The 27898-nt window shown below is 45.6% G+C and overlaps 1 protein-coding gene across 1 annotated transcript in view; it reads left to right on the top strand.

Moving 5' to 3' along the window:
• The window catches only part of PPP1R9A (protein phosphatase 1 regulatory subunit 9A), a 155074-nt gene that overhangs the window by 1410 nt on the left and 125766 nt on the right, over nucleotides 1-27898 (top strand). Inside the window, exon 2 of the mRNA XM_018560770.1 lies at nucleotides 7836-9362. Coding sequence (XP_018416272.1) covers nucleotides 7989-9362 — 1374 coding nt within the window. The 5' untranslated portion in view covers nucleotides 7836-7988. The remainder of the gene's footprint in view (nucleotides 1-7835; nucleotides 9363-27898) is intronic.

Genomic DNA, 27898 nt, shown 5'->3' with positions numbered 1-27898 from the left:
ACTGAGCCGGTTATCATTTATCTCTTGCCAGGTAAAAGGTAAAGATTATTGGTGGCGCGCGGTGCTGGGAACTCTGTCCTCCATGCAGTGCAGGAGCAGCGCGCAGAATCTCAGCATGGGAACTGATCATGTCTGCATTTTAGTGCTTCATTCAATTAGCCTTCCTCCTGGGCATGTGAGCCTCGGCTCCATCGTGGTGTAATATCACTTCGGCATTAAACACGTATTTCTTCTTTTTTTTTTTTAAACCTTCTCTGGTTGCTAAGTCTTCAGAATTATTGATTGTGGGGTTGAGTTTCACAATTCCCTAGTCACTGAACACAAACAATGGAAGAAATGAAGTTACAGGTACATGTAGGATAGTCTTAGAGGACATGGGTTTGTGGAAAGGACAGGCTGTGGCCTAGGACAGCAAAGATTACTGGGGTGGCGGGATAAGTCTTCTTCCTAGCCACATTATACCTGAAATCTTGTAAGACGTTTTCCTCTCAATTCTGTCATTACAGTTTATACACGGGGTGCCAGCTTCAAGAATTTGGGCCATAGCAAATGTAGCCAAGTGGGGTAAATGATTGTGACCTGGCCCCTGAGACAACTGTTTTTGTCTTTCCTAATATATGTTTCATAAAGATTTTCCAGCGGGTTGCAAATCTCTCAAGAAGCATGTGAATATTTGTTTTCTTTTCTTGTAAATGGGTCTGCCAATGCATTTGTGCTGCAGTGGCAGGAAGAAAGTTGCTGCCCAGTATTTCGTCCTCATTACAGAAGCTGTATCTGCCCTTTTTAACCTGGCTGTGTTAATAAATGTGTACCCCAGGAGAAGGCAACCTTGGCACTACAGCTGCAATAAAAGCAAAAATCCCATCATGCTTCTGACACTAGGAGCCCTGCTTAGGGCTGTCAGAGGCTTGCAATGCCTCATGGGACTTATAATTCCCCACCAGCTGGAGTGCCAAGGTTGCCTAACCCTGGTGTACACAAATACATATATGGGAATTATTTTACCTGCTGATTTTGGTAATTCTGTGCAGCCAGCTTTGTGAATTAAACACATCAGCCAGGCAGGTGACACACTCATTTGCTGGTTCCGCAATTCAGTTGCCCTTGTCACCTCTCCTCCTCCAGCCAGCTCAGTGGACATTAAAGCAAAGTCGTTACTTCTGTCCAATGAGAAGGAAGGTGATTGAAGAAGCAGTAAGGCGAACCAGGAAGTAGTAGTGTGAGTTTCCTGGCTGTGCAGTGTGGCAGAATGAGTAAGTTACGCAGCTGGCTGCTCAGAATTGGACAAAATCTTTTTTCAGGAGAAAACAATTAATGTATATGCATTTCAATTTTGCATTTATCTGTTTGGGTGAAGATCTCTTTGGCTCAGTCACACTAGATGCAGTGCGTTCCGGCCTGATTTTGGCCAGAACGCACTGCCTCGCATTGCGGTCGGCTCACTTTTTAGTGGGGCAGGAGGGGGCATGGAGGGCCATTCAAGTGAATGGTGCCGTAGCCACACCCTCCGGCTGCAATGCGATCCGCTGCACGGGATCGCAAGGCACATTGGGGGGAATTTATCAAACCTGGAGCAGTTGCCTATGGCAACCAATTAGCTTCTCTCTTCAGTTTGTTCAGTTAAGGTTTGAAAATGAAAGGTGGATGCTGATTGGTTGCCATGGGCAACTGCTCCAGATTCTGTCTGCTCCAGTATTGATAAATTCCCCTCATTGTGCCTGCGGTCCGATCCTGTGCGGTGCGATTAAAATGCTGCAAGCACTATTTTGATCGCACAGGACCGGACCGCAGGCACAATGTGCCTTGCGATCCCGTGCGGCGGATCGTATTGCGGCTGGAGGGCGTGGCTACGGCGCCATTCACTTGAAGGGCCCGCCACGCCCCCTCCTGCCCCACTAAAAAGTGAGTCGGCCTTAATACGAGGCAGTGAGTTCTGGCCAAAATCGGGCCAGAACGCACTGCATCTAGTGTCACTGAGCCCTAAGGGTGCCCATGGGCTGAAGAGAATGGTTGTACATAGACATCGTTGAACTGCGATTCATTGCTCGGCTGTCACATAAACTCCACCAAGCATTCAATTGTATGCCATTATGAAGGGTGGAAGGATGTCTGCAGACATCTTCTGCTGTCAACTTATCGAAGTGAAAAAAATTGCATTTTCAGGGTCGGTATTTGTCAAACTGTAGGGTTCTGGCTTCGGGTTCCCTGATGGATAGTCGTTGGGACTTCGTGTGAATCCTGAGCGGAAGTGTCTAGTGATGAGTCATATGCAGGAAAAGATTTGGTTCTCAAGTCATCTCTGAATTGGTGCTGACACTGTCCTTCCTTCTGGAGGGGGGCTACTTTTGTTCCCCATGGTTCCTGTGTGTGTTGTAAAGTAGTCACCGCTCCAGAAGCTCACTCCTGTGATGTACTACAATCTCAATACAAATGAGTCAACTATAAGCCCTGGTTCACACCTAGGAGTTTTTGAGCAGTTCGAAAAGGCGCTTTTAACGGCCCAACACAAGAAATCCCATGATTTTCAATGGCCCTGGTTCACACCTGAGCAGAAAGACGCCTAGCAGAAAAACACCAAACGCCCAAAAATATACAGGAGTTTCTTTGGGCAGTTAAAAGTGCTTTTCCTCCCCATAGCCTTAATTGGAAATGCCCAAAAACGCACAACAGAAGCATGTTGTACATTTTCATGGGCGTTTTTGTGCGTTTATACGCGCGTTCTTCCACTGCCCACAATGGTTTATGAGCTGCCAATCAAAATGCACGTCTTCATGTACGCGCGTTAAAACGCGCATACAAATGTGCACAAACGCGCAAATAACCGAATGCTGTTAACATGTGTACAAATGCGCAAAAACGGTGCGAACCCAGCCTTAGTGAGATTGTAGCCCATCATGGGAGTGAGCTTGGAGCGGCGACTACTTTGCAACAGACACAGGGACCATGGGGAACAAAAGTAGCCCCCCCTCCAGAAGGAAGGACAGTGTCAGCACCAATTCAGAGATGATTTGAGGGTCTACAGCCGAGTGATACAAAAATAAGATACATTTTTGTAGGTACTTTAACGCATTTTTAAGATTTAGCTCCTGAGTTTAGCGGGCTCCAACAATGGTTCCATGGCAACACCTGACATTACCACTAAAAGCGTCCAAATCCCCCAAAATGTGTTGGCTGTGTATTATTTACCGCTTTCATCTAAAGTTTGGAACCAAATCTTTCCTGCGTAACACTCCTAACTCAAGATGCTCCTCATCATAGGAGTTCTATTTGGGTACCTTCAGGCTTCACTACACTATGAGAGGAAAACAAAAACCATAGCTTTCAGCAATTATTTTTTTTGGCCAGCTGCTGGTTATATGGAGCCAGGCATTATGGTGGCTTCCAACAAAGCAAAAGACTCAAAAAAGTCAGGTGAAGGGTCTCATTTATTTTAGGCGTTTTGTTGACCTGGCTCCTGACATGGCCTCAGACATCTGCTTATTCACAAAACAAATGTGCTTCATTGGGCCCATTTGAAACAAACCCTCCAGAGTCGTTCAGTGTTACATTTGGAGCCTGATATCATCAAGCGAATTGGAAAAAAGAGAATTATCGGAAATTGTTTGCAGGAGATTTTTCCAGATTTTGCTGGAAATCCTCTTTGGCTGACTCCGGGATTGGCCCCAACAGAGCCCATAAACCATCCAGCTGTCACGATGCCAGCAAGGCACTGGTATGTGATTTTTGTTAGCCAGCAGCATTTATTTAATGAGAAGTTCGTTGGATTGCTGGAATTGCCTGTGACTGTAGGCACCGTAGGGTGAATGTACATACTCATGCACATTATGAATGCTGTTTTTTTCCCAAAATGGTGGTAAAAGTTTACACCCAATACGTTTATGCTTTCAGCTTTGCTCTTGTCAACCAATGCATGTAAGGGATTTTATGCAGGCAAAGCCAAAAGGAGCAGATTTTTAAAGTCGAGATGAGAGCTGACTTGATTTGTTCCTCCTCATGTGCCGTGCTGTTTTGTCTTTTACTTGGGTTCAAATTCCAGCTTGAGCAATTGAGCTCTGTAGACAAGAGTTTTTCCACAAAAAAGGAGCTAAGAGGAAAATCATTGCGATGAGCCAGTAGTTTTTTGGGGGTACATTGAGCTGCAGTGAAGCACTTTGCCCCATCCATGGTCCCTTGAAATCAACCATGTCACACCAGCAATACTCCTGAAGGTGGCAACTTACAGGATCGCTGAAAAAGCAAGACGGACCTGTTCCTGCTCCTACGGCGCACTCTTTTTCTGGCCAAACCAGTGAGGTGTCACTTCAAAGATGTGCCCTTGCTGGAAAGTATGATTTTCTAGTGCAGCCTTTCTCAACAAAGGTGCCTTCTGGCTTCCTCAGGGGTGCCTTGGAATTTTTAGGCGGTGTCATACATTTCCATGGTGCAGGCAGGTTTGCCGCTAGTAAAGTGGAGGGTGGGACCCATTCAGAAAAGACAAAAGTTCGCCTCTGCCATGCTGCCACAGCTGTGTCTTCTGATGTAATGGTAGGACTCTGATATCAAAGGGGGACTGAGAACTCTGATGTACTGGGGGGACTGAGGACCCTGATGTACTTGGGAGACTCTAATGTGAAGAGGGGACTGAGGACTCTGTTGTGAAGAGGGGCTAAGAACTCTGATGCTAAGGGGGTAACTGAGGGGGACTGAGGACTGATGCAAAGTGGGGCTGAGGACTCTTATTTGAAGAGGGATTGAGGACTCTGATGTGAAGGGATGGGGACTGAGGAATCTGATGCTAAGGGGGACTGAGGACTAAGGTTCTTGTGTGGATTTTGGAGGGGCCACCTGTCGTTTTTTACATTTTAGATTGGTGTGCCTTGAGATTTTGCATATTTTAAAGGGTGCCATGACTGAAAAAAATTGAGAACCGCTGCTCTAGCATTTCAGACAAGAAGGGAGGAAGCAGAGTTGCGATAAGAGACAGGAGTGCTATTGTGACATGGGCCTAAGGGTGCAAGCGCAGAATAAAATAAAAAAAAGTACAGCATCATTAAAAAAAACAACTGTCCATATTGAACCATTTTTTCACAAATTAAACCCTGTGTTAAATAAGTCTGTAAACAACGACATCAGTTATGTATGTACTCTAGGTTTGAGCATGTGTTAATTCACAGCAGTGACACGTGAGAGTTCTGTAGTTTTATTGTTAGGCTGGGAGAGAAAAAGACGTAGTTAGCCTCTAAGGTGCATTTAGCCCTTCGGCTAAATGTGACTTCATTAAAAAGCATCAGTGTTCAAAGAACCAGTAACTCCTATTGATGCTTTGAGGCCTTCTATCACCATAGCAAAGCTGCTTTCCATTGTTTAACCTTTCACTTGAAGTGATCACACCCATATAGCAGTGTTACAGGACATATGTGTGAAGGTAAAAATTTCTACCCACAACAACCAATCAGAATTCAGCTGTTGCATTTCTAGTAAATATAGGAAAGGAAGAACGTGATTGCTTGCCATTCGGACACTTTTCCTTTTTCATTATTTTTACAGAATACACCTGTATCCCTATTATAAAGGATACTTTATAATAAAGAGTCTATTGATAAATCTTCCACCCTTCTATACGCTGGGCGAATGACTTTTGCATAGCATTATGGCCAGAAGATGGAGCCAAAGAGCACAGCAATTCCCTATGCTCCTTGGCTCCATCTAGCATATGGCTGGGCGGAAGATTTATAAATAGACCTGTAAGGGTTCATGAATACACTGATGTACGTTATAATGCGTGCTGTTGCGCAATTCTATTTATTGTTAAAATGCATCGCAGTGCTTGCTTTTTTCCTGAGCTGTATGTAATTCTCATGCGCTGTTGGGCGTTGCGATACATTACAGCCTGTTGGAATGTGCTGCGCAAGAATGCAACATGTCCTACATTCTGTCATAGCAAGAACTAATGCAACGCATTGGTGTGAACTGGAACCAAAAAAATATAGGTAAAGTGCCTTTTTCTTGTGCTGGGACTGTGATGGTCAACGCTGCCCAATGCAGCCCAACCTAGCTGGTGTGAGCCAGCCCTAGAACGGTAAACTCCCTTGAAACCAGTGAGTGTGAAGTAAGGAAATTCCTTCCAAAACAAGGAAATACTGTTTTTCATAGCCCTGATAAAGGAAGACTCTTTCTTTGAACCTGTGAAACGCATTGTATGTTATTGGATGCGATTTCAAAAAAAAAAATGTTTTGGACTACAAAACAGGTTTGGCACTTTCCTCCTTGCACATCAGTTTGTACCCAAGTTACGTTCCGACCTCTCCATGGAGAGCTACCTAACAAGAAATCTTCTTGACCAATTCCAAAATCATATAGCACAAAATATCCAGGATCCTACATTTCTCCCACACCTTTAAAGGAATTCTAAAGTCAAAGCCTACACTATCCTGTGATAATATCAGCACTGTCATTGGAATAGATACTAGAGTTGTTTTTGAAAAATCCCTTTATGTAGTGAGTGCTGCCTTGCGCCTGCCCACTTTCAACAACTTTCTGGATTCCCAGTCTACTTTGGGTCTCTTTCGCTGCTGCTAGATGTGATGCAATCTCAATTTCTCAAGACTGCATATCTCAACATTCATTGCTTTCAACAAGCAATGATAATGTTACATTGTTCATATGTTGAGTTGTAGTTCAGAATGTAGGCTCTGCGAGAGTTGTGACACGAGGAGGTGCGTATTCACAGGGCTTAGTGGAATTGTGTCAGCGCCTTTAGGAAGTATATCCAACTGGCATCTTCAATAAGTAAATTTACAATCTTATGGATTGAAATGGTTATTAGGAGGGAGATAGAACTTGCGGATATTCAGTATAGAAATACATGTTTATTTTTAGATAGACAGACAGACAGACAGACAGACAGATAGATAGATAGATAGATAGATAGATAGATAGATAGCCATAGGTACCCTTTAACAATACAAATCTCACTTTATACAAAATTAAGAAAAAAAAAGTTGGTCTTAGATACACTTTAAAGTAAACCTTGGGGAAACATGGAGGTTACCATTGCTCATACATATGACATTTGAATTGATTCATTTATGGTGAAAGTATGCGCTCACTTTGACTTCATCCCCTGGTCTCCTGACCTTTCCACTTCAACTGTGTCATTTACATGGATAGAGGATGAAATTATTTTCCAACCTAAACCAGGAAATTATTACAGTTTGGTCCTGAATTTTTGAAAAGCAGATATTAAGGGCAGGTTCACACCATTTTCTGGACCAGATCTGGTCAGGAAAATGGTGTGAACCTGCCCGCAGTTCCAGTGCATTCCAGTCCAGACAAAATGAGACGTGCAGTATTTTTCTGGTCTGGTCTGGTACGGACTGCGCTGGTGTGAACAGAGGCTAGAAATAGCATAGGGATACATTAGGATGCATTTTGGGTCCAGAAACAATCTGATCTGGTCTGGAGATGATGTGGTGTAAATGGGCCCTAAAACATCTCGGCCATGTCCAGTATACGCTTCCTGAAATCTGTTTCCCTGGTCATGAAAAAACATGTCTGATCTTTTTACTGTGCGAAACGTCATGTCAGAAAGACGAGTCCATAAGTACTTTGAGCTTTGTAATATATAGTTTATGGCCCAGGTATAGTGAGCTGCTTTTATAGCGGCTGTCCTAGCTTTGGCCTTCAAACGCTTCATTTAACAAGGAAATAATATGTTGTTTTTGAAGTATGTTTCTCTTGTGTTTTATAGAACAAAACACATAAGGCCACAGATATGCTGTAATTAGAAAATCAGCAACCCAACGCTATAATAACCTTGGTAAACATCTCTTTTTTTTTTTTTGTCTCTGCCACAGCCTGCCTCGAAGATTTACTTGAAAGTATAATTCGACAAGAGACATGTAACAACAGCAATATTTCAACCGTTCCTCAAGAAGAATCCAGATGACTACACAACTTTGAGGAAGCTGCCTTCTTAGTCACCATGTACATTGTGCTCTCATGCTGAAATGAACATGATGAAAACAGAAGCGCAAGTCGAGCGTTCGACCCTACGGAGTGCCTCGCCCCACAGGAATGCCTATAGGACTGAGTTTCAGGCGATCAAGAGCACCTTCGATAAACCAAAAGCTGACGGAGAGGAAAAGTCGAAACAGGATGGTGATGTGCCCCAAACGCAGCAGACCCGGGGACGCCGTTATGGGTCCAACGTCAACAGGATCAAAAACTTGTTCATGCAGATGGGCATGGAGCCAGGTGAAAACAATGGAGTGGAGATTAGAAAGTCCAAAAGCACGGCATCGTCTCCCCAAAGGAAAGCCAAACCCAGGGACGTTTCGGAAAAGAAGGACGTAGCGGACGCGAAGCTCAAGACTGCTATTTCGGAACGGATTAGCCGCTTTGACACTTTGGATGGACCTTCCTATTCCAAGTTTACAGAAACCCGGAAGATGTTCGAATACAGTGCTAATGACTCCGGGCACTGTGGCCGCTATTCTTCGAGGAAGGAGAGACAGAGATCTAGTGAACTTTTCGACGAAGGGCGCGGAAGTAAGTCAAACAGGGGGAGCACCGATTCTCTGGACAGTCTTAGCTCGAGGACCGAGGCCTTGTCGCCAACTGTGAGCCAACTTAGTGCAGTTTTTGAGAACAATGATTCCAATAATCTGGAGAAAAATGAGAACGATGAAGGTTATTCAGTGACTGGACATTACCCGATGAACATCGTAACCTCCCCAGTTACCAGTTTTGATGGTTATGGGCATTCAACTGATGCAAATTCTTGGTCGCCATCAAGGGAAACTGACACAGACACTGATATTACTCATCAGATGAACAGGGAAATGATGAGAGAAGACGGCCATATCTCAATCAAAGAGGTACAAAGAGAAAGCATTGGTTGCAGTACGTCAAACGACCACATAACCCTGAAGAATGATGTCGCGGATGGAACTGATGATGGACCTCGCAATAGACACGTGAAAAAAGGCGATCCTACGGTACAACAAAGCAATTTGTCAGAAAGCTTCACAAACGCTTTCGAAAGGACTAAATCGGTAGAATCACCGACGGCCTTGGAAACAAATGAGGCTGCTAGCCAAGCCTCCCCTGCTCCGGTGTCCCTTGACGTTGGCACAAGCATTACCAGCGACTTGAATAGTTTGTCCACTGTCCAATCATATGATCACTCCAGCTATAATGTTTACAGAGTGCGTTCGCGGTATAATGCAGAGTGGGAGGAGACAGAACCTGGGGACGATGATGACAGTGATGAAAATAAGTCATACGAGCCAGACATGGAATATTATGAGATCCCTGGATTACCAGAAGAAGATGAGGTTCCAACTCAGAGAAAGATTAAATTTAGTAAATCGCTGATAAAGGTAAGCTACTTATTTATACAGTATGAGCTGGCAGGGCTTGTTGTGTCTGAATTGGTCACATGATATAATCTCATTTTGTAAAAACTGCAAGCAAACACATTTTTCTTGACCTCCTTGGGCCTCTGAGGCTATATTCATTTGGCCATGGAATGCAGAAGATCATTCATTGCCCGTGTTTTGCAAGTTCAGCTTTGTCCTTACTGTCAACACTAGACCCTGCTACATGAAGCCTTTGATTGTGACCCAAATGGTTCAGAGCGCCATGATGCATTGTCCAGTGAATGTGAAATTGTACGCCCTTTCAGACCCCCCAGATGAGATGCTTAGCAGATGTTGGAAACAAGTGTTGAAGCCCGTGTGATTTCAAAGTGAGGGCTGTGTTACATGAGCAATCCTACCACTGGGGTCAACTCACCAGCAACAAGATCTCTACCTTTTCCTCTGGCTTCTGCACTCCAGCGAGCGAGATTCTGCCATGTTCTAGGAAAGCATGGGACAAACAGCCATTAAGGGAAGGGGTTGCTGCACCTCTGTGATTTTTCCACTAACAGCCCAATTTCTAGTGTCACGTCAGGCTACCTGTCAATGAAATTTCAAGAGTTTAAAGTGTATGTTTGGACAAAAAACTCAACAATGACTACATTTCTGCAATGCATGTTCAACTGCTCAATTTCTAGTGTCACGTCAGGCTACCTGTCAATGAAATTTCAGGAGCTTTAGGTGTATGTTTGGGCAAAAACCCAATAATGACTACATCTCTGCAATACATGTTCACAATTTCCATGTTCTGGCTCTTTAAGAATGCTGTAAAGGGTCAGGGTTACAAAAAATGACCCTTATCTGCATCATCGTCTGTAGTCCATCAGGGAAGAACCAGGCAGGGCTGACAACACTTCTTGGGATTTTAGTGCAGTCGAGGCAGCATCTTCAGCTCGCTAAAGGAAGTTAGGAGCTCACTGGAAAAACATTGAACTCCTCCTTCCTGTAGTGAGCTGAGGATGCTGCGTCCACTACAATAAAATCCCAAGCAGTGTTGTCAGCCTTCCTGGTTCTCCCCTGATTGGGATGGAAGATTATGAAGATAAGGTAAACGGGAACGTGTTCTGTTGTCCAGCAGGGGAGAACTGGGCAGGGCTGACAACACTGCTTGGGATCTCAGTTCAGTAGAGGCAGTGTTGTCAGCTCACCACAAAAAATGAAGAGCTCACTTATTTTCTGACAGGATTAACAGGCAAATGCACATGTAATGCAGAGATGTGCATCACATGTTTTTTATTTTTATTTTGACCATCCGTGTTTGTTTCCAGGTTGGACCATTTATTCTCAGTAAATCATCGCTATTAGGGTTGTACCAGAGAAAAAAAATCTGCTTGTGTGATGTCATGCAGCTTACCATGCTCTGCTCTGTGAAAGCACCATAAGCAAGGGGAAGGGGTGGGCTCAGATACTTATATTCATTGGTGTCATGTGTTGAGCTTCAAATTAATCATTGGAGGAGAAGAAAGTAACGTAGCCTGTTTGTGTGATTTACGTTTTGTGTCTGAGTGCATTATCTTGCTTCTGACTTGTATTTGTGAAGCGGTTTTGGAGGATTTGGAATGCGCTGTTTGTATTTGATTCAGCTCTTATAAAGCAGCGTTGACATTTATTGCTGCATTTGCTTGGCTCCAGGTCTTGATTTATTTTCCTCTATAAAAATCAGTGTGCAAGCCAATAAAAAAGCAAATCAGAAGCGGCTCAAAAACAAGCCATTTTTCCTTGAAAGCGCCTTAAAGCGGGTAGCGTTTCAATAGATTCTCATTTTCCTAATAGATAAACTCAGGGGTTAGCAAATATTGTTTAAATCCAGGAATCATGTGTATTCTTCCTTGAATCTTGATGTGGCTTGTGTATTTTTTCTGTATCTGTGCTGTAATGCAGCATGAAACTTTGCCTCTGTGAAGGAGCTTCCTGTAATAAAGACCAGTCACTTCTCTTGTCTCTCCATGTACAGGGTGACTGGTCTTGTCTCCGCCCCCTCCTGTAGTTTTCTGCAGGGATTCTGTAGTGGGTGCGGCTTGTTGGGTCCCATAGTGAGCAGAATCCTATTCTTAGACAGTTGTCCCCAATACAAGTGTCCCCACTGGAAGATTTCCCTAGAATTTTCTCGAATTTCGGATTCCCCCCCACTTTCTATCTTGGTGGCATTAGTCACCAGTACAAATAGAGGGCTGAATCTCCCAAATGGGGACACAGACAGCAATAACATCTCCTTCCCCACCCTGTCTAAAAAAAAGGATTTTCCTACAGATAAACTTTAAAGCTTATCTGTGTTTTGCCCATGTAGGGCCCATGTAGGGCATTATATTATATGTATGGAAACCCCAGCAATGGACTTCTCCTATTTGGTCCCCTTTGGTCTATTAAATATACCAATAGTTACATTGCTCTCAGCAATCTCTATGGGGTTTGGACTCCCCTGTCACATGGTCTTAATTCCTGGAAGTACCAGCTATTTCCTTTGGCAATGAGCAGCCGGGGAATGAAGGTAAAGGTAAGGATATGCTGCTGGAGGGGGATTATAGCAAACTTGTTGGATTCCCCCAAATGAAGCCTTTAATACACTGTTTCTTGTCCTGAATGGGCAAAGTGGGACATGTGCCTTTCCTATGCAGTGCCATATTTTTTTATTACTGGTATCTATATAGTGGTGAATTTTTATTCAGTGCTTTATCTACTGCACATTGACATCAGTCCACCCACTCAAGGAGCTTACACTATAAAGGTGGCCATACACTTTACAACCATCGCAAGACATTAGTCTTGCGATGGTTGTAAAGTAATTAAAAAAACGTACGATCTGCCCATCTTGGACAGGCAGATCGTACTTGCGATCATCGCAAGCCCGCCCCGCTGAGCGGCGGGTTTCTGATGTCCGCAATGCTGAACGGGCAGTGTGCGCGTGCGCACACCGGCCCGTTCGGCATTTGTCTCCCGAGCATGCCACAAACCAGCCGAAAATGGTACGATTTTAGGCTGGTTTTCGAACATGCTCCTTAGACAAAAGACGTGCGACCGTACAGTAAAAACGGTCGCACGTCTGCCATACACTTTGCGATTATCGTACGATCGCGGGATTTCCCGCGATTATCGTGCGACAATCGCACAGTGTATGGGCACCTTTAGGTCCCTACCTCACATACAGGGCTGATTTAGACAGAAGCCTATTAACCTTCCAGCATGTCTTTGGAGTGTGGGAGGAAACTGGAGTACCAAGAGGAAACCCACACAAGCACATCGAGAACATGCAGATAGTGTTCTGCCTAGGATTGGAACTGGGGTAATTAGGACATGGATTGATGCTGGAGAGTCATTAAAGGGTCAATCGAGTCAAGAGTGATGTTTTAGCTGAAGATGAAGGCTGGTTGGATAAATCAGCTCCTGGAATTGTATGATGTTGGATACTCCAAATCTGAGATCTCCCTGCTATAATTCCCGGCTCTGTTTCTGTCCACCTGGGAGTTTTGGTTGTCTCCACCCATTGTGTGTTCCAGATCCTCCTATTGCATTCTCTATCCCATAAAATAACCCAGCAGGGATGGAGCCATAATGGGCACAGCAGGTATACACACCCTAAAACTCAGCACATGGTGGTAGGGGCACCTCGTAATGGACACAACAGGTGTACAGACCCGGGAACTCAGTACAGGTATGTTGGGAGGTCTTTATAATGGGCACAACAGGTGTACAAGCCCAGGAACTCACAACAGGGATGGTGGGAGGCCCTTGTAATGCGCACAGCTTATGTACAAACCCGAGCACTCAGCACATGGATGGTAGGAACCCCTCATAATGGGCGCAGCAGGTGTACAGACCCAGAAGCTCAGTACTGGGATGGTGGGAGGCCATTATAATGGGCACAGCAGGTGTATAAACCCAGGAACTCAGCACAGGGATGGTGCGATGCCCTTGTAATGGGCACAGCAGGTGTGCAAATCTAGGAACTCAGCACAGGGATGGTGGGAGGCCCTCGTAATGGGCTCAGCAGGTGTACAAATCTAGGAACTCAGCACAGGGATGGTGGGAGCCCCTCATAATGTACACAGCAGGTGTACAGACCCAGGAACAGAAGGTGTACAGACTCAGGAGCCTGGCAAATGGATATTACCAATATAGTCATAAGATTAAACATACAAAAAAACCCCAGAGAAAATATAAGATTGTTTACCTTCTTAGCATCTACCACAAACCAAGGGTGGACTGATCCTTTAAGAAGTTGAAACAAACATTCCTTTGGGGTTGCTGTGGAAAACCCTTAGCAAACATTTTCATACACAAATTGGACTGTGCGCCGTCTCATGTGACCCAGCTGTTCACCCGAACATCCAACCAGACCCTACTTTGCATTATGTTCTGCGTGTTTATAAACAAATTAGTTGTGGATCCAATCCATTCTCCTCAGCTAGCAAAAGAGCTTTGTGTTTATGGTAATGTTCTGATATTTCTTGACGTACTGAGCATTCCAGCGACATGTTTAGGCCTATTCAATAAGGCAAATTGCTGTACGCCGTGCCATCTGAGCAGCAGCTCTCTGTTTTATCTGCTATGACTACGGCAAACTGAGGTCTGGTTGCTACACGTAATTGCACCTTGCTCTGCCTTATTAACATTTTACCACTGGCGTAACAAATATATGCGTCCACCTGCTGGGGGGGACGCATATATTTGTTACGCCAAAGAGAGTGTGTCAATAAGGCAGCCACCTGCTGTTCTGTGCTTTGAACACGCTTACTAGCGCAGTGACTGAGCTGTCACCGTCAGGAAGGGAAGCTGGTGCAAAAGGCTCCTGATCATGTGACTGCCAATCACAGTGATCACATGATAGCGAAGCCCACCTCCAACTCTCAGCGTTAGAACCCCTTTAAAGGGCCACCAGGCGACAACCACAAGGAGATCTAGTTTTAATAAAACTGCCACTCACCTGCATGTAGTTTCCTGTTGCAGAAATGTATTGATCTCTTATTTATATTATATTATTTATATTATTTTAAAAAGTTATATTCTATATTTTTTGCTTTTCACCTAATTAAAATAATCCATAGTGATCCTGACGTGGAGACCAGGTACAGTATGTCCCGTTACAGAGTGACAATGTTCTGTCCTTGTCTCCCAGTTGTTGTCACCTATTCAAGACTACTAGTGGCCATTGCGACGCACATTATGCAGGTGTGGTCCACTGTTGTTACCATCTGGAAACTGAGTAATGCCATTTTTTGGCAGCACACGTTATTGCGTTGCAGCACATTGCCCTGCGACACACATCCATCAGAAGTCAGAGCGGGGTGGGTTTGAACATTTTTGCTGTCTACGCCTCACACAAAACAGCCCAAACTTTTCTCTTTGTACAGAGGTTGTAAGGGATAAGACCCCTGTCAGGTCCTCGTTGATTTACCTGCCCAGATGATGGCTGTCCCAAGGACAGGAAGTGTTGGGACATCTATAAGATAGGAACATAAAGAACAACAAAACTTCATTTATTTGATAGTTTGGGGAGAGGTTAGAACATCTGTAAGGGTTTTATACCATTCATGGTGACACCTGCACCCTCCTATTTCTTGTCCTGGTGTCACCTTGACAGAAATTGGGGTAAAATCTAACTAAGTCTGTTCCTGTTGTGCATAGGAAACGGTTAGTTGCGTCTTTTAGCCAGATGTTGAAGAACCATCATGAGTGTTTATCCTGGTCAATGCAGACAGCTCTTCTTTCAGATACCCTGACAAAGGAGACCTTCATTGGACTCCAGAAGGCACGACATTTGCCACTCTGCTGATACTGAAAGTGACCATAACTATGTCTAAAGCACTTCTAAGGTGACACCAGCCTCAAGGTGTAGGAGCTTTGTGATGCCTGTATGTCCCTGGTCTAGTCCTGAAACCAGTGTCTCTGTGAGGCCTCCATGGGCCCTTGGCCAAGGCTTCATATAGGGCTTAAACTATGACCAAGTTGAGTTTACGCCCCTCCGCTGTCATTCAGCTATCCAGTGCCAGAGCTTGGGTGGGCAGTAGAGGCTGTGGTTTTGGACAGTTGCATGACTAGGGCGGGTCTTAATCCTGACTTGGGCAGAAGTCAAGGTCCCATGGACAGCTCAAACCAATGAATTGAAAGGCTCCAATGCTGCACATGGTCTGCAATGAAGACTAAGGTCGCAAAAGAACATACAAGTAGCTAATACTTACCTGTCCTGCCAATCTTTGCTCCCTACATTGACTATTCTGCATTCGACTCACTTTTGTGTGTGCTGGACGCCTGATCCCCCACTGAGCACTGTGGTTCCCTCACTGGCCGATTTATTGCTACTATCTTGTAGTCCAAATAGAAGAACGGGGACACTCTCAGAAGTATCAGATGCAGAAGATTGTTCAGGTAGCAGTTGCTCTTCAGCAGAGCAAGCTTAAGCTGTGCAGGTGCAAGCACACCCCCAGAACTACATCTCCCGAGAGCCTTATAACTACACGCAGTGTGGGCAGGCTCTTGGGGAGTCAAGGCAGCAGCAATCTTGTGATAGGAAAGAAATCAATGTGTACATGTGGATAAGGACAGAGAGGGTTGAGGCATTGGTGGATTTCTGTAGTCCAGCAGACCTGGCTGACAACGCTGGTTGGGATTTCAGTGAAACAGAGGCACTTTGTTGTCAGCCCAGACTGGACATTAGGTGCTTGCTGGATTTCTGACAAATCAATCGGTATTTTTCTGTACTTTCTGTGTTATAAAGATATTAGGAAAGGTACATGTATTAAAGGTCTGTATACGAATACGTTTAACATGTTCCTGCTATTACCTTGAAAAAGTTTTGCCGGTGACAGGTCCCCTTTTACAAACGCCTCCCTGCGCTATGCTCGGCTCCGAGTTTCCGCCACCAAACGCTTCCTCCAGTCAGTCAGCCTACAGCCTAATTAGGAGAAGTGAAAAACGCCATAACTAGAAAGCACAGTCAGAACGCTGGGAGCTTTTAGGCAATCTGTGCGACTTTCTAAGCACTTAACTGTCATTTCTAGGTGATAAGTGCCGCTAAGTGTTTCCATGCTGATAATCCACGGCCTGGCTGCCACTCACCTGCATGTCACTTTTATACGCGCTCCGCAGGAACGCAGCGTTGGAGTGCAACGGTGCGGGCTCACAGACGGCATTTCATCTTGCGTCTTTCTTGCTGGAAGTACTTGCAGCTCCACAACAGCTGGAAAGGCCCAGGAGGCAGAAAACATAGTATCCTAGTATGGCAATTACATGCAAGTAACTGCAGGCGGTGGCACCTGCCATTGTATTGTACGGCGCCTCCCGCCCGCAGCTGATCGCACGAGTCTCACAGAGGAATCCTGTGATCGGCCCCATTCGCAAGCGTCGGGCCTCATTCACCCCTGAGCATTTTGTAGCTCGAATGCCTAAGCTTTATGACGCTCATCAGGAGAAATCCCAACGTTTTCAGTGACCCCTGTTCACGGCGGCGCATTTTTCACTTGCACAAGACACCTGTAGCTCAAAAATGTAGTTGAGCTTCTTTTGGCGCAGAAGCACGCATTTCGGCCTCAATAGATTTCAATGGGAGTGCCTGGAAAATGCTCGAGAAATGTGCGTAACGCATGTTTTATGCTTTCTTTTGGCCAGCAGCTAATTTTGTATTTGCAAAAAATATAATGTTTATGCCTAAAATGACTGCAGAGCAGAGACACCCCAAAAAATGCTGAAAAAACCCCAAAAGGTGCTCAGCTCAAATATGATTGGGGATTAAATCTAGAGGGAAAGGTGGCATTGCTGCTGGTGACCCCATTATTGAGATTTACAATCACTTCCTGTTCTGGTTCTGGTGACAGCCTCCTGCCCCTTTATTTCAATGGGCGGCCTAATGCACCAAAAAAGGTGCGTGTGCAGCACACTACAAAGCATGACTGTGCGTTACTGTGTGCTGTAACGCGTGTCTGTAAGCAAGACGGCATTCAAAATAAATGTCATTGCATCACACCAAAGAGGTCCTAAGTCTACCCTGTCTAGAGGGTGACAACACTGCTGTGCGATTTCACAGCGTTGTCACTCAGTTTACTGGCGAGATCAAAATGTAATAAAACCAGGAGGATTCAGAAAAAAACAAAAACAGCTGTGTTGCTGCTAGTGGCAGCCTGCAGCGTATATGTAATTTTTAATGGTGTGCGTACTTCTTCTCTATCCGACTGTAGCACAGTTGCAGCGTTTCCTGGACTCGTGTACAGCATTCTCTATGAATGAAAACAGGCTCACATTCTGGTCGTGTCTTATCTTTAATAGCCGGGCGGAATTGCTTTTCATTGGGGGGTCGGGGGGAAGAAATTCTCCTGCTGCTGATATCGTAATTGATCTTTTTCCGCGCCACTGTTTGTTTCGGATACGTTTTGCCCCGCAGTTCTTCAAACGCAGTTGAAAGTCTTTTTTTTGCAGCATGCATTGTATTGATCCTGGTGTAGCGCCAAGACTTCATTTTTGTTTTGCTTATCTGCACTTTTCTAGACCAAACATTCTAACAGTCCAGGTTCAGAGTCTGGTTTGGTTTGTTTAACACCTCTACGCCTGTGACGCAGCTGTCTATGGAGGAACTCCGCAAAGCCCCATCTGTGGTATTTAGCTAAACCTGGATACATTGAATCGGGCGGCTTCGTGCGCCAAAGTTTTGTGAAGATCTGGGTTTAAAGCAGGGGTAGGCAACCTCGGCACTCAGGTCTTCTGTGGCTGTCACAGACTTGCAATGCCTCATGAGACCTGTAGTTCCAGAACAGCGGGGGAGGGGGGGGGGCAGGTAGGGATGCGCTCAGGTTCGGACTACCCCTGGTCCAAACCTGAGCTCCTCTGAACCCAGAAAACACCCCTTCCTCAACACAGAAGGAAGCTCCTTTAGTCTCCATTTACACCTAGGCGTTCGGTGAACGTGTGCCAAAGTCAGTAAAAACCGCATGCTTTGATGCGCATTCATGGAAAGCATCTAGGGCTGCAACCAACTAATCAATTAATCGATGATAATCTATAATGAGAATAGTTGTCAACTATTCTCAACTGGATCGGAGACCCGCACCATCACTGGAGGGACAGCCGAAAAGCACAGTAAAGAAGAAGATGATGGGACTAAGATACATCATTTAAGGTAAGTCCCTACAACAGGATTGGGAAGGGGGGAAAAAAACTTTGACTTTAATGTCACTTTAAGCGCTTGTTTTGTCTAAGGAGCTAAAGTAACAAAGTTATACTCACCCGAACCGCGATCCCGGCATGCTCGTAGACTGGTGCCTTCAGCCTCGCTCCCCCTACGCTCCAGCGGTCTAAGGTCCTGTGAGTCATCATGTCCTATACAGTGCATTGGACATGAGGACACTCATGTACATACCATCACTGAAGCGAAAGAGGAGGAGACAGCCTGGAGGAAGCGCCTTAGCAGCCGGGATCGCGGTTCAGGTGAGTATGACTTTGTTATTTCAGCTCCCTAGACAAAACTAACACTTAACTCTTGCATTGCATGGGTAGCCTCACTGCAAGGGTTAAGATTTGATTTGCCCAGAGTTCTGCGTCAAATCCAACCAAATTCTTGAATTCATCATAAAAAAATAAAATAATCCAAACCCGCCATTTTTTTCCCGATTTCACCTCGAAAATGAAATGGGTGGACATGGAAGAACGGAATGCGGCTATTAAGCTTCTTGCTGAAAACAAACAGATGGGGCTTTGTTTGTGCTCATTACAGGCCGGGTTCATTGCGGTGATTATTATATTCTGCGTTTGGTCACATGAAACAGCTTAATATATAAAAAGAAACATTTAATAGTTCATCTCTCGGGGTGGAGGAGAGCAGCTGCTGGAACTGCTCTCTTTTTTTTTCCCCCGCTGCTCGCGAACGATATCTGTTTTAAATTTCCCAGGAGGCAAGGTGCTGGGAGCAGGGACGGCTCAGGGACCTGTTTTTACTGCAGGAAAAGAAGTGCCTCTGAGTTTCGGGAACGCTCCATTTATGTAGAATCAAATCAATGACTTTGTATCATACATTAGTGCCATTGTTTTATTTGTTTGTTTTTTGTTATACAAAATGGTTTTCACCTTTTTTATTCCTTTCTTGCATCTTAGTGATGCTGATCTTCTGCAGCCTCTTTGCAGGACTTCCACTACAACGCGGGAGCACAACTGGCAGATAGGGATGAAGCGTTGTCACCCTGTAACAGGAAGTGAACTTGCAAGGATCACCAGGAATTATTGTAATGAAACCTGTAGATTTATAAACGTTTTGGAATTACATGGACATGTTAATGTTTATCTGCAGGGATGAACCGATACCAATACTAGTATCGGTGCCGAGTATTTGGGCGAGTACTCGTACTCGCCCCAAATGCTCCCATACCTGAGCTTCCAGTATCACGAAGCCAGGCAGCGAGTCATTACACGCTTCTTCCGGTATCAGTTTTCGGGTTTGTCGAGTAACGAAAAATAGAATAGCGGTACTCGTACTTGATACCGAAAAGCCGGTATCGGTGCATCCCTAGTTATTTAGGAATTAGCGGATACTTCTACTTTTAAAGTGTACCTGTCACCTAAAATGCGCAGTAAAATGTTGGTACTGTACCTTCAGCCTCCAGCTGTTCTTCTCCACTTGCTCTCTTAGGTACACTCTCTGGGCACTTTATTAGGCACACCTTGCTAGTACCAGGCTGGACCCGCTTTAGTCTTCAGAACTGCCTTAATGCTTCATGGCACAGATTCAACAAGATGCTGCAAACAAAGAGTTTGGTCCACATGGTGACATGATAGCATCACACAGTTGCTGCAGATTTGTCGGCTGCACATCCATGATGAGAATCTCCCGTTTTAACACATCTCAAAGGTGCTCTATGGGATTGAGATCTGGTGACTGCGGAAGACATTTGAGTATAGAGAACTCATTGTCATGTTCAAGAAAACAGTTTTAACTTTGTGACATTGCTAAAAATAAATGGATAGACATAGTCAGCAACAATATTCAGACTGTGCCATTTAACCAATGCCCAGTTGGTACTAAGGGGCCCAAAGTGTGCCAAGAAAATATCCCCCCACACCCTTACACCACCAGCCTGAATCATTGATACAATGCAGGATGGATCCATGCTTTTGTGCTGTGGACACCAAATTCTGACCCTACCATCTGAATGTCACAGCAGAAATTAGACTCATCAGAGCAGGCAGATTGGGTGAATGTTGCTCCAATCCACATAATCTGGTAATCGCAACCAGCACGGGGTCAGAGATTGGGATGTCCAGATACCAGTGCCGATGCCAGTGCCGATGCCAGTGCCGATACTTGGCATTTTCATGAGAACTACCAGGGTTGCAGTGGTTGCTGCTGGGACCTGGCTCTGGCGCTCCTCCACTGTCCTGAAATCATTACTCTGTATTGTTCTAGAAAAACTGTCACATGACAATAAACAAAACATTTGAGACATCTATTGTCTGCCACATACAATGCTGTTTTAACACCTCATTCAAGTTAATATTACCTGCTAGCTGCAATTATGCAAATGCAATCAGCACCTTACCTCCGTGAGATCTCTGACCCCGTTCTGGCTGCGATTACCAGATTGTGTGGATTGGAGCAACATTCCCCATATTTATTCCCAGATAATTTTTTGTACAAGTCATTCTGAATTGAGAAAGCTGGTCGGATGACCAGTGAAACGTCTTCAAGAAAAATACTGCAAGTCCAGTTGCCTTGACTTATTTTGTTACAGATAAAGACCTCCTCGCAGGATTATTTTTAAGAAAGCTGCTGATTTAAAAACATTTAGAATTACATTTCCATGTTTAAGTGCGACTGAAGCCACAACTCCTTTTAGTTTTGAATGGAGTGTGAGAGGGATCAGAACACCTGTTGGGTTTTTATTGCTGTCTGTGTCCACGTTGAGGGGGTTCACCCCCCCTGTTCGTCCTGCTGAACGTTATCACTGAAAGTGAAAGAAAATCCCATATTATGAGTTGTCACCAGAACAGGAATAGATGGGAAATCTTCCAGTGGGGACACTAGTTCTGGTGACCACCAGGGGATTCCATCACTTTGTAGGGATTTCCTCTCACTTCCCGTTTTGGCTATTGGACAGGAAGTGAAGGAAAATCTCCCCAATGGCAAAAAAAAAACAAAACTGACGGGTTATAGTGCGATTTTAGCGATTGGGATTACAGGGGCTGGTTGGCTTCACCTGCTTGTAAAATAACGCTTTTGGGTGGCATGACACTTTAATGGCTCTCTAATTGGTTTCCCTCGTCACAAGAAGTTGCTTTTTAAAATCCAATGAGTGTTCTGATCACCGAATGATTCCATCTGCAATCCCTCCCTGCTTTATCTGTGTGGTTGTGAGGTGGGAGGAATAACTTTGAGACGACCCATCCATCCAGCTAACTATGACCCATCTGTTCATCAGTCCCTTCATTCAATGCTGTAGGCGTCTGCCCTCTTCCAAGTCTTTGTCTTCATGGTTTGCCAGTTCCATAGTCCAACCATGATCTTCCCTTAGACAAGACGCTCACACGAGTGAGATGCTCACAACCAGTCATGAAGTCTTTCTAAACTCCGTCCTTCCCTTCAGTCTTCTATCTGACCTCCGTCCTTCCCTTCAGTCTTCTATCTGACCTCCGGCCTTCCCTTCAGCGACGCGTGCGAGTGGCCGTGAATGAGCGGACGTTTAAAAACGCCCACTCAGATCCAGAAAGGTGGTTAAACCCTCACTGTTTTACAATTTTGTCATTGCTATGCCTGATGAAGGGACCCTGCGTTGCCTCAAAAGCGCTTGTGTATTTGACATGAGTCTTCAATAAATCTACGATTGATTCCTTCAAGGAATTTGGTGTGCTGGTGACGTTTCTCTTATACAATTTGCTACTGGCGGCGCCATCCGCAGTCATTCCAAGCACCCTTCCCCGAATACGGGGATTTCCGGTAAGGAGTACAACAAGTCTTCTTTTTCATATTCAGGAGTTTGTATTGGACACACCATTTGGTCAGCTCCCTCCAGGTCTCAGGAGCACCCCCTTTTTAAAGCCCATGCACGCAAGGATGCTGGCGGTCTGTCAACCAACAAAGGAAATATCCGAGTGAGCGTGAATAAAGTATGTAGGCTGCAGTGCTGATCTCCGCTCATCCTTCCACTGAACATGTGGAAACAAATCTGGCACACAACGTTTAGCATTCTGCAAAATTGGGCAATTTACTTTTCCATTATCCGGCTCCGCAGAAGCCGGGGAGAAGGTGGCGAATCATTACGAGTCTTGTCACGGTAACTAAGAGAGCAGACGTGTCGCAGAGACAATGAGAGCTGCAGATCGGCACCCCTAATGTATAGAACATTAGAGGTTGTGTCGAGGCAAAATTAAAAACAAAAACGTGTGTTCAGTTACTTTTGGCATTACCCGCACTTTTCCCCATGCGTGTCCCTTTAACCACCTGTCTACCAGTGCCATTTATAAACGGTGTTTGGTAGCTAGAGTTTTTGAATACGCTCCCATCTGGGCTCTGCTACCCCTCGTGCAGTCCCTGCAGCATGGCGAGTGTCGTCAGATAGAGTGGAGGAAGGTCTGCGAAGATCCGTTCCCCTCTGGTGAATGAACCCTGAAGCGACAAGGATTTCATCACTTCCACGTACAAAGCTGTCACAGCGCTCTGAGCTTGATCACCTTTAATGGGGTCCACTGGTGATATTAGAGGCCTACTAGAACCCTGATGTCTCCTTAAAGAGGACCTGTCATTTCTGCCATGCTGTCATATGTTTTCGGTGCACATTTAGCCCCATAGACTTCAATTGAAGTGCATGCAACATGCATTTTCACACGTTTTAGTGCATGATAACAAGCCCCCACACCCTAGTCCCCCCTAGCAACCTATACTTTATTACGTACATTGGTAAAAAAATGCATAACAACGTATGGAAAATGCATTAAACCGTGCAACTAAAACACATTAAAGAGAAAATCCAGTTATTTTAAACATTAACCCTTGCAGTGGGGCTAACCCTGCCTGGCAGTGGCAACTGCTTGGTTTGGTCTAGGGTCCGGCATTCATGAGATATGCTCACCTGATCCTCGTTGCTGCAGCAGGCACATCTCTACCTTGCTCTGGCTGTGGAAAGGCCCTCACGCCTAATGCAAGTCAATGGACCTAGTCTTAGACGTCACAGGTCCTTAGACTGCTGGAGTCCAGGGAAGAAGAGTCTGTGGGGACCACTCTAGCAGCCCGGTGGGACACAGGATCAGGTAAGTAGATCTTCTTTAATCCAGCCTCTAGACCAAAATGAGCAGTTAACCCTTGCAGTACGGGGGTAGCCTCACTGGAATGGTTATTTGTTTTAAATTCCTGAAGTTCCTCTTTCAAACATGTATGAAAATGCTAATGCATTAGTGTGAGTGTAGACTAAAAATTTCTCTTAAATTGGCAGGGCCGTGGCTTCTAGGAATGAAGACCAGTCACTGCTGCTCTCGCTCCATGAACAGGCCCACTGGTCTTGTTACCGCCCCTTATACAAATTGGATATGAAGGACTCTCACACTGCTGCGCCTCACATAAGGACAGCGTTTTGTAGTCCGGTGTCCTATGACCTCAGCCCTGCATTCCCTACCATCTCCTCTAATGATGTGGAGGTCAGTGGGAGGAGCCAGTGAGTGCAATGAGCAGGGACGTTTCTACTATTAAATTTGCCTATGGCATCCCACCCTGCTCCTGGCAACCATTGACGTCACTGGTTGCCAGGAGGTCGGTGGGATGCCTGCAAGAGGGGAAAACAGCTGTGGGTTGGCGACCTTTTTACAGACCCATGGAGCGGTGCTCCTCTCTTCTGGTGGCGCCTAGTGCATGTAGCCCTGGATACGCCACTGGCACTGGGGTCACATGAGATCGCCATTTCCGGAATGTCAGTTTCCTGCAGCTGTGAGTCAGTGTTCAGCGGTGCGGGCAACAGGAGAGTATTTATTTTTCGGTAGACACTTTCCTGGGGTATTTTAGTACGCGGCATTGGGAGTTGATTTAAAAAAAAAAAAAAACCCGCCTTCGGTTAACACGCTCTAACGGTTGCTGTATTGCATCGTATTCGCCTCCATTTCACCAAATGGCTTTCCAGGGCTCCAACCGTCTATTTATGTGCATTACTTAGGAAATAAAAGAGTCAGACGGACGCGAGTCGGGCAATGCGCGGTAATTGTTAAGCGGCACCTGTTATTGTCGAGCACTTGAAGGAATTGCAGGGTGCGGACTCCTGATAACACCAACGAATCTCTTACCGATTTCCGTCAGAGGCTGCGGGGTGCCAGCGTGAGAAATATAAAACGACAGCTGAAGTCTTGCTTTGGGGCAGAAGCGGTATTTTTATCAATAGTCAAAACGCATGATTGTTACTTTTTTCACTGCTCTAAAATCAGCACAAAAATAAGAGATTCTGCGCTGTGGAGAACCTCAGGGCGATGAATGCTCATGCAAATCAGGGATCACTGTAGCTGTTATATGCTCAGAAAGTCTACAGGGTTTACTAAACATTACAATGTTTGACTTTTTTTTGCATTGCATTTGTATTCAGCAGGCGTTTCACAGTACAGCCCAGAACTGCAGCCTCTGGTTATATGGTTCTGTGCTGCGTTCTGGCCAGGGCCTTACCTATAATGAAGCAGCTGTTGTCTCAGGTGGCATCTTGTGGGGGGGTTGGCAGGCAAAAAGCATGGCCGCTCTGCTGCACAATGTTTGCAGTGTGCCAGCCGTACCCCCAGAGCATCCCAGGTTGCTAAGAGCCGGGCAGGGAGATGTGTAAGTGGCTTACATACCTCCCCACCCAGCTCTTAGCAACCTGGGATGCTCTGGCTGGCATCCCACCCAGCTCCTGGCAACCAGTGAGGTTACTAGTTAAATTAAATAAAGTTTTCAAAATACAAGCAGTATAAGTGCCTGACTTTGACCCGGTATCAGTCGGTTGCATTCCCTGTACAGCAAGGCTGGAAGGTGAGTGGAAGAAGCAGCCAATCAGGTAATGTGCTGACATGAAGCATTCTGATAGGAAGAGAGAGCAGAGTGACAGAGAGAAGAGATTATTTTCAGCTTGTTGATGTTAAAGCTGAACTCCAGACACAAAACATTTTATTTAAATATATTCTTCAATAGCCAAACGGGATATAAATCCACTTTGTGTGCATCAAATGCCTTTGCAAGCCCAGATATTACCTTGTATAAGTGGCTGTGACGTCATCACTGTGCTGTACCTGACCTGTGCAGAGCTGCAGGACAGGCCAAGCAGGCTCCACCGACTATGGGCTACAGGAGGGGGCGGAGACAAGACCAGTCACCCTGCACAAGAAGAGAGAGCAGCAATGACCGGTCTTTATTACAGGAAGCTCCAAGTCTCAAAAACTGGATTACTGCACAGATCTGGAAGAAATACACAAAGCTCACCGAGATTCAAGGAAGAATACACATGACTCTTGTATGAGGACAATATTTGGTCATTCCAGAGTTCAGCTTTATAGTATTATGGTTTTTTTTCAGTATGGCGCTGTTCCTGTACATAATACATATAGGGCATGTACCGCAAGGGCCATGATTTATCTTCCTGTCGGGTTGACACTCCGGTCAGGGTAACCACTTCCTCCTGTGTGACACTGCGGAAAGTTCCTCTTTGCCAACCCGTATACAGTATTTTATTTTTAGACTGCCAACTCTTAGAAGAAAGAAAGAATAGCACAGAGTTAAGCTATAAAAATATCTTCATGTTCAGTGCGTGCTCAGCAATGTGTCAGCGTAACACCTCCAGGTAGATATGACCTCTCACTGAGCTTAAAGTACCCACCGGCAATAAGGAGGGAGCCATCTTTGATCAGGCATCATCCAGGGTCACCATCTATGTTCCGGACTGAGATGCACCTCACCGCGAGGCAATCGCGGTGAGGTGCGGCTTGGCGCGGAGTCAGGAGTCGCCAAGGTGTGAACCGATCGCGCTGTGGGTGCCATTATTTTCTAATGGCACCCCAGAGCGCACGGTTTCCCGCCACGATTCCACCCGTGCTTCTGTACACGGTAAAACCGCTGCGCGTCGTGTATCGCAAAAATAAGGTACATGTACCTTTCTTCTGCAATTGCCGCTACTGAGGAAATGCTTCCTCCTGCCTGCAGCAGACTGATGACATCATCATGGCCTAGGCAAAGTCATTGGTCATGAGCTCATGAACCTTTTTTCTGAACAGTGATACTGTTGCTGTGTATTGTGACATGTCAGGAATTTATTTATGCGAACATGTAAAGCTACTTAGGTCTCATTCACAGGAGAAACGGCACAGTCTGCGTCCGAGCCGGGACACCCCGACCTGTACGGACCTGCCCTTGAGGTGATCGTTGGGCGGCCGCATAGTCCCATAGAGAAGGACAGGGGCTGTGTACTAATCACACGCAGCACCTGTCCTTCCCGGGAGCTGAGCGACACGGCCGTGCACGCAGCACGGAGCTGTACGTGCTGGCCGTTTCTCGTGTGAATGAGGCCTTAGGGTCTATTTTAATGCGTGTAATATAATCCAGCAGAACAAGTCTAGAAGCATACACAGATACGAGACGGGCGTGCGGGCATGTCACCTACCCGGGCTCATGCGGTCACACTGGTGTTCTTGTGCTGCTCTTATAGAGGATTATGGATGCGGGTTGGCAATTACCGCTAACTCCACCGTAGTCAGTGAAGTCACGTCTGATGAGATTGGATTTGTTATACTTTATTCTCCTCGTCCTGCAATTTACAAGCGGCGTGTTTCTTAGTGCCAGAAAATAAAACAATTCTGTCCCCATCCTTCTACATTTTATTGGATGTGCGGATCAGGTTTAAAGAAGAACTCCGATGTGATGGAGAATCAGGTGACTGGTTGGTAAAGGGAGAGTGATGTAAACACCAAGGACTCGTCATGTGACCTCCTTTTCTTTGCCATCGCCTTGACACCAGGCGAAATGTGACCACCGCCCTTCAAGAGACCCTGTCACCAACTTAGAAAATTGCAGCTAACAGCACAGAGAACTCACGTAGTTACATTTCTTGCTTTTCTTTTCCATAGAGGATTTTTTATTGACCTGCAATGTTCGTCTTACTAGGGAATTGACTCCAGAAAGTTTCAATTTCCTAGCACAGCCCCGTCCTTCCTTGCATATCATAGCACTCCCCTCTTCTAGGAGTGTCTAATTAATGTCTGTTCGTGCCCAGCTCATCCATCACTTTGGTCTGGTGACATTTTATGTCCTCTTCTCCTCCTTCCTCCGGTGGTGAGCAGATCCAACATCCTGCATCCCTACGTGGCACCACTCTGTGTAGCATTATAATGTGAGTCAAAGGTGGCCGAGCCTTGACACCAGGGTGGGGGGCTGTGCTTGACACCAGGGCAGGAGGCTGAGCAATGCTTTGACACTAGGGTTGGGGGCCATGCCTTGACACCAGGATGGGAAGCCAAGCTTTGACACTAGGCTGGTGGGCCGAGCCTTGATGCCAGGGTGTGGGGGAGCCTTGACACCAGAGTGGGGGGCCAAC

Source organism: Nanorana parkeri, unplaced genomic scaffold, assembly GCF_000935625.1.
Source record: "Nanorana parkeri isolate BGI_ZX_2015 unplaced genomic scaffold, ASM93562v1 scaffold477, whole genome shotgun sequence".
In the NCBI taxonomy this organism is placed as follows: Eukaryota; Metazoa; Chordata; class Amphibia; order Anura; family Dicroglossidae; genus Nanorana; species Nanorana parkeri.
This window is presented reverse-complemented; position numbering and strand designations above follow the sequence as displayed.